This window comes from Fusarium graminearum, chromosome 2 (assembly GCF_000240135.3).
Source record: "Fusarium graminearum PH-1 chromosome 2, whole genome shotgun sequence".
NCBI classification, from domain to species: Eukaryota; Fungi; Ascomycota; class Sordariomycetes; order Hypocreales; family Nectriaceae; genus Fusarium; species Fusarium graminearum.
Window position 1 is genome coordinate 1,188,351 of NC_026475.1, and position 15,758 is coordinate 1,204,108.

Genomic DNA, 15,758 nt, shown 5'->3' on the forward strand with positions numbered 1-15,758 from the left:
CCGGGAAATTTCGAAGCGACATAATCCGCCAGTGTGGGATCCATCCAAGTAGTAAGGTATCAATTCGTCGTGTCATAATCCGTCAAAAAAAAACGCCTCGAATAACTCCATGTCTTATCAAATGCTATAGTTCGCATGTCCTTGGTCAACAAAGCACACAAGTCCCCTTACAATCAAAGACTCATTGTCAACCATTCCCACTCTTGTGGGCCAGCAGAGCTGCCAATCAGCGAGCTTGTTTGTCCACCACCCGACATACTAATCATGCCCGTAGCTGAACCAAGTGTGCTAGGTCGCTGGTTGAGGTTGAAGCTGCTGGCAGACATGCCACCAGGCAGGCTCGACAGACCAGCAGAAGAGCCAAAGGGGCGCGGAGCATCGATGGAACTAGTCGAGTCGGGGCTATCGATGTCCATAGATACCGGCACATCTCCGCCAATACTCTTGCTGTGACGGCGTTGCCGTTTTGATGAAGCGGTAGTAGGTCGCTGCATCGACATTGATGAGGCGCCAGGCCCAGGACTAGTTTTAGGAGGTGCAGCTGCTATAGGAACAACTCCTTTGCCACCCATAGCACCAGATGAAGCACCGGGGCCGACAAGATGGCTATTTGGAGTACTGCCAGCGGTGTTGGTACCGGATGTAGTGCCACTAATGGGGCTTTCAACATCCTTGCTGCTTGCAGGTCGACTAGCAGCAGGTGGCGTCGTTGCTTTAGGTGTCGGGTTACTGCTGTTGGGGTTTGTGTTGTTGGTTGCCGCAGTAGACATTGAGAGGGTTGAATTCTTTCGCGAATTCAGCGCACTCGCCGTCTTCTTAGACCTGGTGCTGCTGCCCCCAACCGGAACATTGGTTCCAGAGCCACGGTTGCGCTTCTTGATGACATCCGTCTTCAAGCTCAATGGTCGCACAACACCATGCAGTTTTAGGAAAAGGCCACAAGCGTTACACAACGGCTGGCCTTCAGGGTTTCGCCTCCACAAAGGCGTCGTCTGAGTGAAACAGTTGGTGCACGTGGTTGGAGCATTTCCATCACTGCCATTACCAGCGGCTGCCTGCAGGTTCGTTGAAGAGCCTTGCTTTGACATGGGCGGCGAAGATGGTCTGCTTGGAGCAACAGACGAGAATCCCGACATGGTTCCATTTGCATCACCAGCAGGTGAACTTTGCATCGATTGGGCAAGTTGATCAAAGCCGTTCTGTTGGCCCGAAAAGTGCACTGGCGTGGAGGCGTTTCGTGGTAGTTTGGGATGCTGTCTCCTGAGATTACCACCTCTGAAAGACTGCGATTGTGATCGCTCAAGGCCGTTTGCCTCCCAGTCTCCATTGTTATCGACGAAATCGGTTGTCGCACCTCCGATTGTCACCTGTTTGCGAGTTGGTCCACCAGGGAAGCGAGCAGCCTGGGTGCTGAACTGACCCGGCAGACTTGCATCCCAACCCATGGACCCAGAATCGTCAAGAGATGAAGAAATATCCTTTTGCATCGGCACATTGCGGTCAGCAAATGCGTTGTTATCCTCGTCATCTGAGTCGGCTCCGAACGAAAACATGCTGTCCTGCTGTGTTTGCATCGTGGGGGATTGGACAGGCTGGTCATTTTGAAACACCTGCGTGGGGTCGATATGTCCAAAGGAGCTAGGGGCAGTGCTGTAGGCAGACATGGATTCTGATCCAGTTCCTGGAGCAGAGAACATGGTGTTGCCATTGTTGCCGTTTGCACTACCATACATGAACTGCTGGCTGAGCATGCTGTTGATACTTTGTTGGAAGCCTTGGGGCCGTTGAGCTCGCGCGTCCTGGGAACCAAAGTAAAATCCATCCTGTTCAGGCACAGGATGAGGAGTTGAAACATTCGATGGGTAGGCAGATGCTGGAGGGGAATAAAAGTCGTTGTTTACAGATGTTGTGGGAACTGAAGAATTGTGGTACATGCCGGAAAACGGACCATGGGGTATCATAGGTGAAGTAGAGGGAGAAAATGAGAAGTTCTGTTGGAAATTTCCATTGTTGTTAACCATGGAGGCGTCGTTTTCCATGAAAGTGTCAAGACCAAAGGGGACGGCGACGCCGTTTGACTGCTGGGGAATGCTTGTCTGGTTGGGTTGATCCAGAGAGTAGTCATGAAGCTCCGAATCAAGATCAAGATCATTCTGCGCAGCAGTGTTGACAGCCGGAACTTGTGGTGAGAAATCAGCGGGGCGCTTCCGAGTCTATTGCAAAAGTTAGTATACGCGCACAAAATAAGCGTGCTATCACATGTGAATCGGACAGTGGGTAGAATTGAAAGTTTGCGATGACGGGGGAAGAAGGGCGCAGCTGGCCAAGCAAAGAAGAGGATGGAGGGGTTATTAGAATCACTTACTCTACGGTCATCGATGCTGGTTTTTCGAAGATGGCGGTTGACATAGTTGAATTCATGACCCTGAGTGGCCTGGTGAAGTGGTTGGACAGGTACCGATTGTGGGACGAAAGTCTGGTGCGATAGCTCCTTGCGGGATTTGATAGGAATGGCCGAGGCCATTGGATTACTGACCCTGTCGTCGGCCATTTTGTCGCCCTGGGGAGACGCAAAGTTGCCAGGCGAAGCAGAGTTGTCGGAAAAGATGAAGTCGTCGAGATTCATGGGATCGGGCTGTGGCATATTGTGCTCAGACGATTTTCGCAGCTGAGCGATGCCGCTGGGAGAGCTTTGCATCAACGGACGCCCAAGTCTTTAGGCCCTTGTCAGCACGTCATGAACCAAAATAATGGTGACAGGAAACGCAAGATAACGTCACAGGTATAAATAGTGATTCACATACCGATTGCTCGCCTCCATGTTTCTTTTCCTCCGGGCCTCTGCTTCGTTCTGTCTCTGCTGCTCCTCCTTGTGCTTGCGCATACTGAGAGCCATCATGCGCCAAGTTAAGTTCTCCATGCGATGCTGGCTAGGAAGCTGCTGCTTGGTCTTCGCAAAAAACTTCCAGACTTGAGTCGCCAAAGGGTCATCCTGCTGCATCTTATCGATACTGCGGTCGGAGTCGGCAGGGCCATTGTGAAGGAATGGGAAAGATGGGGTTACGCCCAGGCCCTGCCTGGCAAGGGAATAGGTGGTGGCCATGTCAGTCTTGTGCTCTTTGAAGCTGGCCGAGACGTCACGAGAATTTGGGATATGGCTCGACTGGCCGCTGCGTTGAGTGGGAGCGTGGTAAGCGGTGGTGGCGGGCCATGCACTTGGCCTTCTGGGAAAGCGAAAGTCGTGCTCTGTTATTGTTGGATTCATGGTTAGAATAGGACTTGAGTTGGTGATTGAGACAGATGTGCTCATTAATATTGGAATGGAAGGCTTGTGGTGGAGCGAAAGTTGGACGGACTACGAAATGTAGGTATGGAAGAGGGAAGAGAGTATGAAAGTGTGGACGCGAGAGGCTGAGGTGACAAGAAGAGAAGGGCCCCCCACGTAGTGGCTTTAGCGGGAGGGTGTGAGAAAGTTCGGGTGTGGGTTACACTGCTGCAGCAGCTGCAAGCAGAACAACCCGGGCAGATGCCGCTCGACTTACTGGAGGTAATGGTGCGGTAGCGTTATGGACTGTAGCTGTAAGAGCCCTGTAGAAAAATCCAACCTCGCTGAGATCAGGGCAGCCACTTCATCACACCCAAGAGCGGCCACTCGACTTGACTGGGATGCACCAGGTTCCGAACGGGGTGGGGTGCTTGTTTTTGGGGGAGCCTCCGGGGACTTCAGTGGGCTCCTGGCTCCAGAAGAGTGCGAACGGGCGTTGCTGGGCGGGGGGAGAGGTTGATTGACTGCTCGAATGCTGTGCGCCCAAGTCGATGATGGAAGAGTATGCTACTACCTAATGTATGTAGGTCGAGATGGATGCAGAATGCTGGTCGGCGGGAAAATCAGTCGATGGGTAAAACAAGACAATAATAGATGTAGGTAGGTAGAGACGAAGGGGGGAGGGGAAGGGGGAAGGGCATTGGGGAAGGAGGGATGGCGGGTTTTGAGAGTTAAGTTGGAATCTCGAGTCGAGTCGAGAATCTGAAGTTTACAGTGACAATTTGACCAGCATGGGAGAGGGAACTACTAAAACAAGATCCATGAAGAGAACAAATATTACTGGGTCGTTTATTTCCATACAGAGTAATTGTTAGTGCCCCACGTCTCTCCTCTGTACCTAGTCTCAGCGCTGAGGGTGCATCGAGCATCGCACATCAAAGCCCGAGACAAGCAATACTGGACGAGCCAATCCGAGTCTCTCGAGTGCCAAATTCGACTAGGCGAAGACGTTCAAGGCTACTCGCCAAGCCTTTCATCGTTTAGAAGAGTATCCATCACAGCGGATCCCGCCACAACACTTAGGCCCGAATCGACAAAGATGAACTTTGACGACTGAATTCGATGCGCGTTTTGCTGGCGCAGAAGAGTCACTGCCTGGGAGAAGAGGAGTCAAACAGCCGCATTCCGCATTCGCGGAGCATCCATTCAAGATGAGCACGCTGGTGGTGGATTCATCGTCGCGCTGGGCCCGGCATCCATAACACAGACCCAGGCCAAGGTCACGGATGGTTGACGAGTGCTTCAGATTTCAAGGGTCCAGGCCCATTCCCGCAACTACGTAGTATCTGCTGGGCTCCAGTGCCACGGACTCACAACAGGGACATATGCCCTTGTCTAGTAGTAGGCAATCTCTCAGTGACATTGCAGGTATCCGCGGGCAGGCTCTAACAAGATCTGGATACATCTTGCAACAAGTAAATCAATGAAAGACACAACTCCTCGTGGTAATATTCGAAATGATACTCACAGCAATACAGTCTCAAACGTTTTTCGAATACTAGATACAGAATATCCCCAAAACGCTGGAAGAAAAACCTTGTCTGTCTTCCTATTGCAACCTCTGCGCGAGCTCGGCGAAACTCTCGCCTCTGTTTTTCCCTCATATTGCAACGGCCTCCGAGTACGGATGCGTCTTGCATTCTGGCGGGAGCGCACCTTCCGAATCCTTGAGCCTCATGAAAACCTGCCTACTATGCAGGTAGGTAATTGGGTCCTTTGCAGTCATGGGAAGGAGCTACATCGGCGTAGGTTCGTTGCCTACCCCGACTTATCCATCTCTTCAAAACATGTATGTTGTTTGCAAACCTCCTAACGTAACAAGCAACCGAGGGCATCCCCCAATCTGGGCACCCAGGTATCATCGTGAGGGTCAATATCATGTCCCTGATACCCACCTTTCAGTGCCGGGTGCCATATGAGCAGTAGAGACTCTTGGGCTGACGAACTCCAGGACCATGACTGGCCACAACGGTATTGTCCAGGCGGGAGAAGACCATCGGGCTTCAGGACCACGATGTCGGCCCCGAGACCTAAAGGGCCAAGTCGTCGGAATTGATGACTGAGGGGCGCTAGGCACGTCCGACTCAATCGATCAATGTGTTTAAGATTTAATCTGAGGTACTAACGTTGGGACTCGCAGCAGCACCGACACCAGCACCAGCGAAGAGGTAGGCTATTGATCAAGGCGCGATTTATATGCCGTGGCGTTTTTCCGTTCTACAACGCACATGGCATGGGCTCTGCTTTGAGGTTCCGTTAGCCGCCTCAAGCATAACCAGACGCTAGGCCAGTCCTTGCAAACAACACTTGACTATATTAGTCGCAACCTGGCTTGTCTCCCAACGGCTGGGATTTGCATGTGAAGTATGCTTCGCATCAGTATTTTTACTCTGAGAACCCCCAAAGTAAAAGGTCGAGTCATGGCGCCCGCTCTTGTTCGCACATTACCTAGGTAGTCACTTCTTCTGTATTAAGAAAGCAACGGTTGTGACTTAGAACTTTGGGGTTTCGGCGAATATTGCTTTATTAATGCGATATAACTGTCACCTGCTGAACTACATGGATATTTGCGACTTGGGTACTAATCATTAGGGTGTCTTTTTGTATGTCGTCAACAGATTCTGTCTCTCTTAAGGACCACATTTGTGGCAAGTGATCTACTACTGAAAGCTCCTTACCCTCAGCGCACCATGAGCAAAATGAACATAGACGTCGGAATGGGATGCCTGAATCTTTGGATTCTTCGACACATGAATCCTTCTTCTGTCAAGCCAGACCCACGACCGTGCGTGAGGTTAGGCTAGGGGTCGCCCTGGCATATCCCAATATTACCTTGACAGTGGAGCCATCTGTCCGCAACACCATTCCGAGCCCAGAAAGACGATTTTCAGGGTACTTGCCTAAGTGTTTGTTACTCGATACAGAAACGGTTCATGGTCTTGTGCATCAGGCCAAGCGGAGCCCTCGTCTTGACTCGTCATTCTATACAGTCCCCCCGAGTGCGGTAGGGATTAGGGAATGTACCTACCGCTTAAACCACGTCAGCCACGCCGTGATAGCTGCCAACCATAAGCCGCTAAAGCTAGAGGCTCTTCGATAGCCGTGCTGTCGGTGTGTTAGACGCATTCATTGGCCGAGGGCATTCATTAATTACCATTGCGGCTCCGAACTTGTCTGGCTTTTGGTATCGTTGCCTGAAAATTGTACATCACGCGAATCGTTAAACAAAGTTGGGGATTACACGGGAACTGGAGGGTATGGAGAGCTGGGGAATTGGAGTAAGTACAAGCTCAGCTCCACTGTCCCGTCATCATTCAGAGGCGGAGAACCAGGGGCCATCCCTTGTCCTGCCTCTGGTTAAGAAGTCTCACGTATTATTATCCGTTCTCTAGAAGCAGAATGCTTTCAACGTCACCCATCTAGTATCGAAACACAACTCTGGTATACAACTGTTCATTAGGTTTCCTGAATAACCAAGTCCGCTAATTATTTTGTTTATCAATCGAGCCGGTATCTCCCATTGTTAAGTGGTGCAGGCAGAAAGCAAACAACCATTCACATTGAAGACTCTGATATTATGATGTTAGCATGCATACAGATCGGGCGACATGGACGCCGTTGGCTCGCATTCAGGTATGCATACCGAAATATCGTTCTTTGTTTATAGGCTCCAGGCCGCTCAGTGTCCTCTTCCTCTTGAAGCTCAAGCATGCATTAGTCGGCCGACACGAGGAGGCAAAAACGGCCCCTGTTTGCATACAGATGTTTAATTTAGCCGCATGTATGAATCCTTGACGGACGAGATGCAGGACGACGTTCGAGACAACAGCAATGAGGAGAAGACTTGGTGGAGTGCGACATCAGACAGACAGATGCCTTCGCTCATAGCACTTGCATCAACCCCCACTTGCTACCCACGAGTCAGCAGGGGTGCTGACGGGCAAGCTAAGAGGGTTCCATAGAGCCCCTGCTCGTAGTCCTTGGGCAGCAGGCGTGGTCGTTCCGACATCTTCCATCCGCATATTCGTTGAGAACCCAGGCCAGGTTGCTGTATATCGGATATACGGTGCAGATTACGTCCGGTTGAGTCGAGCCCTTCACAGTATTACAGATCAACCAGCGACCTAATTTATGACCTCGGCATCATTTTAATCATACTATGTATGTGTAAATCGCGAAGCGGCGAGTTCATTGAACCATTGAATCCACCAACATAACGGCTACGATGTGATGCTGAGAAACTTGACTCCCCTCGGGTCCGGTGTCCACGACTTTGGAACAATAAGATCGAATAGTAACGCCGAGAACAAATTTCGTTCTACTCGGGCCGGCATGTAAGGACGAACGGCAACCCTTGTCGGCTGTTTGGGAGTCGTTCCTGTTAATGGCTTGCAACTTGTAAGTTATGAGAGGCTTGTGTCAGAGTTGCGCCCGCAACTGATTCAAAATACTGCACTAAACAACCGAGCATGGTGTCAGCGGCTTAGCTCCCTATGAGAGGCTACCTTATAATGACTGGGTGGGTTCAGCAACTTCAGCCTTTAGCCTTTAGCCTGTTGGCCGAAATCGAATAAACCCACTGCAGGCGGGTTCGGTCTTTTTAGACTACAACATCCGGGAAAACAAAGATCCAAGTCTCACAACACTGTTATACTTGGGAGGCCATGGGGGAGGTACGTTACTGGCCAGCGTTTATGCAGTTCTCTGATACAATGTTAACACGCCATCCTCGTGGAAGCAGTGCACGTCTCTTTGAGTAGAAGGTAAAAGGTCGCCTTGTGCCTCTCATGCTCATGTGCGTGCGTACCTCGACTCGAATAAGCTCTCCCAAATAACTGGAGAGTTTGTCCCCAGTTTGTCTTGACAGGAGGAGGCGAACGGGCATCCGGGGCGTTCTTCCGGTATTCGATTTCCGTCGAGTCTTGGGTCGATCTAAGCATTTGATGAACGTCAAGCACTCCTCTTCTTCTCCGCTTCCTGGCATGGAAAAGAAGCACGGCATCTATTGATGATGCAGAGCAACAGCGAAAACGGGAACAAACAGCCAGGGCATGATGCGTTCTGTGTGTAAGGATTCCTACCCACTTGCCGTTAATGCTGGGGGGTCCCAAGGATACTAGTGGTTGCGGAAGACCTTCAACGGGAAATCCGGTGGCTGAGAAGAGCAAATCATGGCTCAGGTCCTGTGGGCAACACGATCTGTAACATGTTGAAAGCACAAGATTATCTAGAGCCCGGAGCATTGGCCCCACTATGGCGGTGTGGGCCGAAGATAGAGACAGATATTAATATGTCATGCCTGCTTGTGTCCCCGGACATTAAGAGTGGGTTGACCGATCAGATCTCTCAGCGTCCGTCTCCAACGCCCGCAACAGACTCTTGGCCCGCAAATCAACACGTGAGAATGCTTCTGAGCGGCAGAGACCAACAAGGAAGTGAAGCACCAAGCCTGTCGCGAGCCGTTCGCTACCGGCATGACACTCCTCTAGCTTCGGCCAAATCCTCGCAAAACAACTATGGTAATACATTACTGTGCTCTCAGTCTCGGCACAGAATCACCATTTGAGCTCTTACTCCCTGCTTCAGGTGGGAACAAGTACTATACAGGAAAGTGCAGGGAGACAGGACAATTGAGGGCCTCAAGGGCTTGGACAATAGGAAACCAACTCCAATATTGCTTTGCCTCAAGGTGGGGGTCGCAGTTGGGGGTCTAGGCATTAGGAGCGCAGGTTCAATACTTCGGACGAAACCATGTTATCTCTTATCTTGAGAGGTCTGCTGCCCTGTTCACCTTGGTGGTTGGGGCTTGTGATCACCACGCAGGCGTTGATCATGGAAGCAGACTGAGCCAACATGTGCTGATCAAGACATCGGAATTCCCACAGTGGAATTGTTCCTTGGAGGACTCTTTGTTGCGCTTGTCATGATGAACACAAGACACGGGACTCTTCCAAGTGTCCCAATCTATCAAATGTGCATTCAAAGTACAGTACTGTGTAGAGTACAGGCTACGTTGGTGACTACTGTACACAGGATCTCCTGTGCCTGGAAAGTCCCAGACAAAGCGGTCATGGAGTCTGATATACGAAATATGGGACATCTGAGGCGCAATGTGCGTTATCTCTCACATAATGAATGTGAGCCACCTGTGCACTCCTACGTGTCTGTTAGACCCTCATCACTTTACAAAAAGTCCTCGAGGGTTGGAGATTAGATAGGCCAGTTCCCAATCATCAACTGTACCTGGCCGTGCGATATGTACTATTATCAGTCCGGAGATGCAAGAAATGCACTATCCGCATTGCAGAAGAAACGGCCGCATATCAATCCACGGCCGTTCGTTGTGCTGTAACCTTATCTCAACGCCATCGCCCTGCATATCTGTGATACCATAGCCATATATGTGTCGCTGCCGCTTCTTTGTCAGGTACATTCAACAAGACTGCATGGGGACTCTTGCAGCATTTCTATTTTCGCCGACAAAGAAACTTGAAATGCCGACCGATATCCTTGAGCCATCTTGGGGGTCAGTGTAAGCGAGATGTTGACTGTGGCTGTCCTTTGTCCACTCAAGGTCCATTGGATCACCATCTTTGTTCCCTAAGCTCGATATAGATATGAAACGGCATATTGGATTTGACTTCTTTAAGCAACGACGAATCGACGACCCGGTATAGTGCGAACGAAAATATCCTATGACGAAACGACAAAGCTCCTCCGAAATGTCTTCCCGGGTTGTTCTTAATTGCGAACGAGTCCCTTTGTCGACTCGACCGAGATGATACTATTATTACAATGCTTTAAGGCTGAAATACGAAGAACCTCGAGAATGCAACGCCGTTATATATATTTCTTTAACTCGATAAATACCAAGGCTCGGGACATTTCACAAGATGGAGGCGGAACACAGCAATCATGCGAATGACAGCCACGGACATGAGGAAACATTGGACCTGCTTTTCATTCCGCCTTCTCGCGGCGCTTACCACTCAATATACTGAAGCTATGCCGATGCCTACCATGGAAACAGGCCTAAGTAGGGAAGACGTCAAAACAATGGTACATCACATACTGGAAAGCTCAAAATCCCTGATCAAGGATGAAGACGACTCCTCAAATGACGACAACTCTAACAAGAACACGAACTCTGGAACTGATAAGGGCGCTATCATTGGAGGAACCATCGCTGCCGGAATCATCCTCGGAGTAACAGTATTCATAGGTGTTCTCATCTATAAACAATACCGTACCCGACGGCAACGTGTCAATGGTCAAACTAACGACACAACATCATCACCAAGGAAGAGCTCGAGTCCTGGAACAACTTCTGGCAGCTCAGCTGATCATTCTTGGCGCCACACATTCAACCACCGAGTATCAGTCCCAGTTTCAGTATCTATCTACTCTCAGCGATCTTATGGATATGCTCCTTCTGCCACCCAGACTGAGATGGTCCCAACTCGATCGATCCCGCCGCCAATGATACCACAAAAAGCTGCTCAGATGCTGGGAGTTGAGGGGATTCATGCTTTTGGATCAACGACTCCCCTGATAACATCGCCTCTACCATCACCACGTTTGCCAAATTCGCCTTTGGCTAAGCACTTCGTCGCATGGAATCCTTTGGCACAGAATCCCCCACGGCAGCATCCCTTACCCCAGTGTTCACCAACACAAGGCCCTATGCTACCTGCTCCAGAACCGGTTGCTAGAAACAATTCCAAGTTGTCATCAGATTCTCGAGCTCGAACCCGAACTTCGTCCAACTGCACAATGAGTACCCTCGGCCTGGAACTGCTTCATGATGTGATGAAGCCCTTGCCTCCAATCAAGTTCAGTCCGCATTCTGATACGAACTCCTTGCCTCAGCCCCCACCGTCCATCTCCAAGACCACGAAATCTCCGCCTGTATCAATGAACAACACGAAGGGCCAAAAGCGGGCACCAAGCAGGCGGTATTTTGTGCCCTTGTTCAAGAACAATGGGCAACTATTGAGTCCAACGTCGCCAGATGTAACCCTCACGATAGATTCGGGAATACAAGAGGAAGGGGACGCTAATGCAAAGGCGGAGGCGGAGGGAGAGGCAGAGACAGTCTTGAGGGACTCATCGAGGGCAGGTCTGTTCTCACTTGGCGAGAATAAGATATGAGCTCTTGAGCCAGGGCTGACTTAATTACATGGAATAGGCATTATTCGGCGTAACCAATTTACTACATTATACCCTTTGACTTATTGTTAAGTTTCGTCTTTCAATCGATATTTATCTTGTTTAACTTTGTGCACTCGAGGTGTTGGGCTGTGAGGTTTTGCTGACTTTCACTTAATACGCTCAAACTTGACGGAGAACTTCTTCTGCATCTTTAGCTAAATCATCTTCTTTGGTTTCTTAAAGCTTTATATAGTGCAGGTTATTAGAGAAATTCGGTTTTCTTGAAGTGTCAGGGAAAGTATTGTACGTATGCAAGCAACACTTTATCCCATTACCATCCACAACATGAAATAAGGCTTTATTAATCATATTACTTTAGATCTCATATATTTGAAGCATCTCAATTCTCTCATATATGTACACCTACTTTATTGGCCGCAACAATGCTCGGACGGCCTGCTCAGCCACATGCAGACCAACAACCGGGCAGAAAGTTGACGCTGGAGGCCGACCATCGCCATCATGAGATCGAAACTATTCGAATATTCTTTCTAGTACCTCAAGAAATGATCAAATGCCTTGCTGCCTACTGGGCAACTTCCATGACGTGTTCAGTCAGGCGAAGCCTCGTTACATCTTCAAGTATATAAGCTGCGCTCTCAACTGATGTGAGAAGAACACAGACACCCACATCATTATCTAACATACAATCACTTTACTCAAACAATCTCACTATCTCGTTCCCCATCGACAAAACAATCGATAACTTCTGCCTTGAGACATGTCAACCGCAAATATGCAGCACATCATTCCCACTGTTACCAACTTCGTCGATCCATTTTGGTTCTGGATGGGTCCGGTCAGCTCAGAGCGGCCCTTGCGTTCCTGGGAAGCCATTGCTCAGGGGACTGTACGGAGGGACCTGGCTGATTGCCCTTTGCTCCGAACATACGATCGTATGTCTGGAAGTCTACCAGACGAATCGGGAGACATGTATGCAAGAGTACCCGACATGCCCCTGAGAACCTCTCCAGCTCGACAATCGACACTAGACACGCATATCAGGAACGATGAATGGAGCACTACCCCCTATATCTCATTCACGCCCTCGCCTGAAGCACTCGAGAACCTTGCAAACTTCAGAAGAACTCGGCCGTACGGGAAAAACTAGACAATCGTGGTGATCGACCCTATGGTACGTCTTGAGGCGCATCGCCCGGTGATCAAATATGGTGAAGAAAAACGATACTACAACATCAAGGTTCCATATAATTTATCTCAAAAGGAACTCGACTCCCACTATATCTGCCTTTGGGAAGTCAGAGCAGACGAGGTCGTCGGACATTGGTCTTGGGATGAGTTGTCTTCAAAGCCGAACTGGTACGATGATGCCGTCCTCCCTGCTTTGAAGAGTTTCCGAGAGAAGAGACAACAATACCAAGTCTCAGAGGACCTTTCAATTGCTCTTAGTGCTCTTGGGTGTGAGTAATCCCAAGTTACCATTCTATACAAGTTCGGCTAACGTTACCAGTAAACGAACCTTCGACCGAGAGCTCTTCGGATCACGGCAGCAGCGACGAAGAGGTCCTTGAGAGCCCCAATGGAAGTGACCCTATTCGAGATGGTATTCGAGCGAACCTCTAAAGCCGCACGATCACTCTTTAAGTGGTCTTGTTGGCCCGGTATCAAATTTTGACTTGAATGAATATTGTGTAAAGTTGTGATATTTGGACGTCGGTCTTGTTGAATTGCCTTGTAGCTATGAACCCTTGCTGGTCTATCATTATCGGTATGTCAGTAGTTAACTTGCATTGCTTACTGGAGACATGTGAAAACTAGACAGGAGTTGCCATACATGTCGCTCACTTGCTTTCTTCCAACATACAAGTTAACATAACGCTTCAGAGTTGGCAATTGTCAAATCACAGTGAATCGGTAGAGAAGGGTCAACAGCCAAGGTGTAATGGGGTATTATTCCAAATATGCTCACAATAACAAACAAGCAAACCATAAATACTGAGCATCTCCTATATGTGCCCTCTTCCGGCCGCCTCTTCATACACGCGAGTCGTATGATCCGTCCACCTCTTCCATTCTCCTGATAAGACATCTGCGAAGATGTCGATAGTATGAATAATGTATAAGATATGACTATATCCCATCAATGTCTGCCCCTACTAAGAGAAAAACGCCTTCGCAATTCAAGCATCACCCAGATGCTGCAGATTCAAGTGAATGAAGTATACCTGCAGATGCAAAATCCCTCCCATGTTGGTTGTTTGTTTGGTTTTGTACCACGTTGTTACAAATTAGCAGTCGTTCCTCAAGATGCGATACCCCTCTATAACCGGGGGCAGCAAGGCGTCTAGCCGTAAACCATGACCGAACGCCATAACGAATGAAGTAGTGAGGCCGTATCTCATCGTCCTTGTACTGCTGCTGTCGCCATACCGCATTCGATATCGACCGACCTGAAATACAATGCGTCGCTAACCCCCAGCTGTCGAGGCATCGGCTCATGTCGTAAAAAGCAAATAGGCACCGTAGAGAGCGTCGAGCACTCGCCCCTTGGGTGCACATTGTGAGAATATCCGAGCCTTCCAGTACGTTGTGTCGGCGTGCACAAAACCGGCTGAATGCCGGTTCTTCGAATCTGGCACGAAAACGGCGTGTTGCGAGCATCAATCCTCTTCTAACCGATGACAACTCTTGCGCCTTCCTTGCCTAGTACACCTCTCTCCTTTGGCTTGGGACTATTTGTGCGGCCCTTCTTGCCCTTAAGGAATCCAAACATGCCACCAGAGCCTTCGCTCTTACCATCGCCAATATTGTTAGCGTCCGTGGGCAAGGTTGCATCCTGACGAGCCAGCTCAGACCAACTACCACTGCCATCTAGAGTCACTTGCACACCTCCTGTGGGACTCGTCATTCGCTGACCAGCAACAATTGGAACATGGCGAGTTTGGAAATTGTTCTGTAGTGGAGGTGGTGGAGCTGGGCGTACTGGGCGTCCTGTGCGGCTTTCGTTGCTGGTGCTTGGGTTGAGAGGCGACGACTGGTAAACTCCGTTGACTGCGGGTACGGGTGTCGCTTCGTCGGTTGTGATGGCCTGAGGGGCATTGTCTGTAGCTGGTGAGCCTTCCTCAGTGGAACCGGCGCCCTCGGTAATTCTGTCCAGGTTAGCAAAAGCGACAATGTTTCGTAGCCATCATAAACACGTACCGTTTATAGGCGGCCACTGTATAGTCGAAAGGCTTGAAATCCGACTCGATCATACGGTATAGCTCATCTTCTCGAATCTCCTTCTCAGTTGCATCATCCTTTAGGCGCTCTCGCGGTTTCTGGCGTCTTGCGCGAGCTTCAAGTGGAGCCTCTTCCAACAGTAGCTCTTCAAGGTCGTATGTGGCATCGAAGTTGGTCTTTTCCGATGAGGGTACGAAGATCGGTTCAATCCGCTTTAGCTCAAGGAGCTCGAAGTCGAGGCACTTGAAGAATTCATTGTAAATGAAACTTTCCCACGTCGATCCCATTCGACTTTCACGGTTTGGATCAAGGGCGGAGCCGATTGCGTAGAGGCAGGAGAGGGAAACGGGCGGCTGTGTTACGGGATATTTGGGTGAAGCAGCCTGGATCTGTTGACTAAGAGATCCTTCTGAGCCACCTTCAAATGGTCGCTAGATTGGGTCAGCGCATCCGAAGAGCATGACTCGATAAGCACGTACCTTGTTATAGATGCATTCGTAGAATAAGACACCCAAAGACCACCAATCTGCCCGGACGTCATATCCTTTACCGGCATAGACTTCGGGGGCGAGATAAGCAAGTGTGCCAGACTTGCTTGTAAGCGTCCTTCCGGGAATGACATCAGAAGCAACGTTCTGACTTGGTTAGTTTTTGATATAATAGCGTGTAGACGAAACATACAAAGTCTGTCAAATGGACGTGGCCATCGGCATCAAGTAACACATTGTCGGGTTTGATATCGCGGTGAATGATGTTCTGGGCGTGTACATATCGCAAGGCGCATCCAAGCTCGGCGATCCAAAATCTAACAGCCTCTTCGGTGAAGGTCTTTCTCGAAATGTGGAACCGCAAGTCTCCACCAGTCATCAAGTCAACCACAAGGTACCTAGTATTGAATGTGAGCCAGAGTCGGGGATGTGTCGTAGAAGGGCGTACATGTATTCAATGTCCTGAAAACTGTATCTCAAGTTACAGATGAAAGGATGGTTGACATATTCCAGCATTCGACGTTCTCGGATGATGTTACGCACGCTTTCGG

General features: G+C 49.6%; 5 protein-coding genes across 5 annotated transcripts; 3 read left to right on the plus strand and 2 right to left on the minus strand.

The window, feature by feature from the left end:
* Positions 1-173: 173 nt before the first annotated feature.
* On the minus strand, positions 174-3,310 carry FGSG_08634 (nitrogen regulatory protein areA; the record flags this gene model as incomplete). The annotated part of the gene is made up of 3 exons (XM_011321807.1): positions 174-2,213; positions 2,366-2,714; positions 2,805-3,310. The coding sequence occupies 3 exons, from the start codon at positions 3,308-3,310 to the stop codon at positions 174-176; spliced, it is 2,895 nt and encodes a 964-aa protein (XP_011320109.1).
* A 1,438-nt stretch (positions 3,311-4,748) lies between these two features.
* On the plus strand, positions 4,749-5,359 carry FGSG_13327 (uncharacterized protein; the record flags this gene model as incomplete). Its single annotated transcript, XM_011321808.1, is given in 3 exon segments — positions 4,749-5,024; positions 5,029-5,114; positions 5,308-5,359. Coding segments are annotated over 3 exon segments (414 nt in total).
* Positions 5,360-10,240: 4,881 nt separating this feature from the next.
* On the plus strand, positions 10,241-11,761 carry FGSG_08633 (uncharacterized protein; the record flags this gene model as incomplete). Its single annotated transcript, XM_011321809.1, has 2 exons — positions 10,241-11,444; positions 11,730-11,761. The coding sequence occupies 2 exons, from the start codon at positions 10,241-10,243 to the stop codon at positions 11,759-11,761; spliced, it is 1,236 nt and encodes a 411-aa protein (XP_011320111.1).
* A 511-nt stretch (positions 11,762-12,272) lies between these two features.
* Positions 12,273-13,331, plus strand: FGSG_08632 (uncharacterized protein; the record flags this gene model as incomplete). Its single annotated transcript, XM_011321810.1, has 4 exons — positions 12,273-12,386; positions 12,648-12,671; positions 12,762-12,957; positions 13,008-13,331. The coding sequence occupies 4 exons, from the start codon at positions 12,273-12,275 to the stop codon at positions 13,118-13,120; spliced, it is 447 nt and encodes a 148-aa protein (XP_011320112.1). The 3' UTR covers positions 13,121-13,331.
* A 98-nt stretch (positions 13,332-13,429) lies between these two features.
* On the minus strand, positions 13,430-15,586 carry FGSG_08631 (uncharacterized protein; the record flags this gene model as incomplete). Its single annotated transcript, XM_011321811.1, has 4 exons — positions 13,430-14,646; positions 14,699-15,150; positions 15,199-15,354; positions 15,401-15,586. 4 exons carry the CDS (start codon positions 15,584-15,586, stop codon positions 14,169-14,171), a joined length of 1,272 nt encoding a protein of 423 aa, XP_011320113.1. The 3' UTR covers positions 13,430-14,168.
* Between the last annotated feature and the right edge of the window lie 172 nt (positions 15,587-15,758).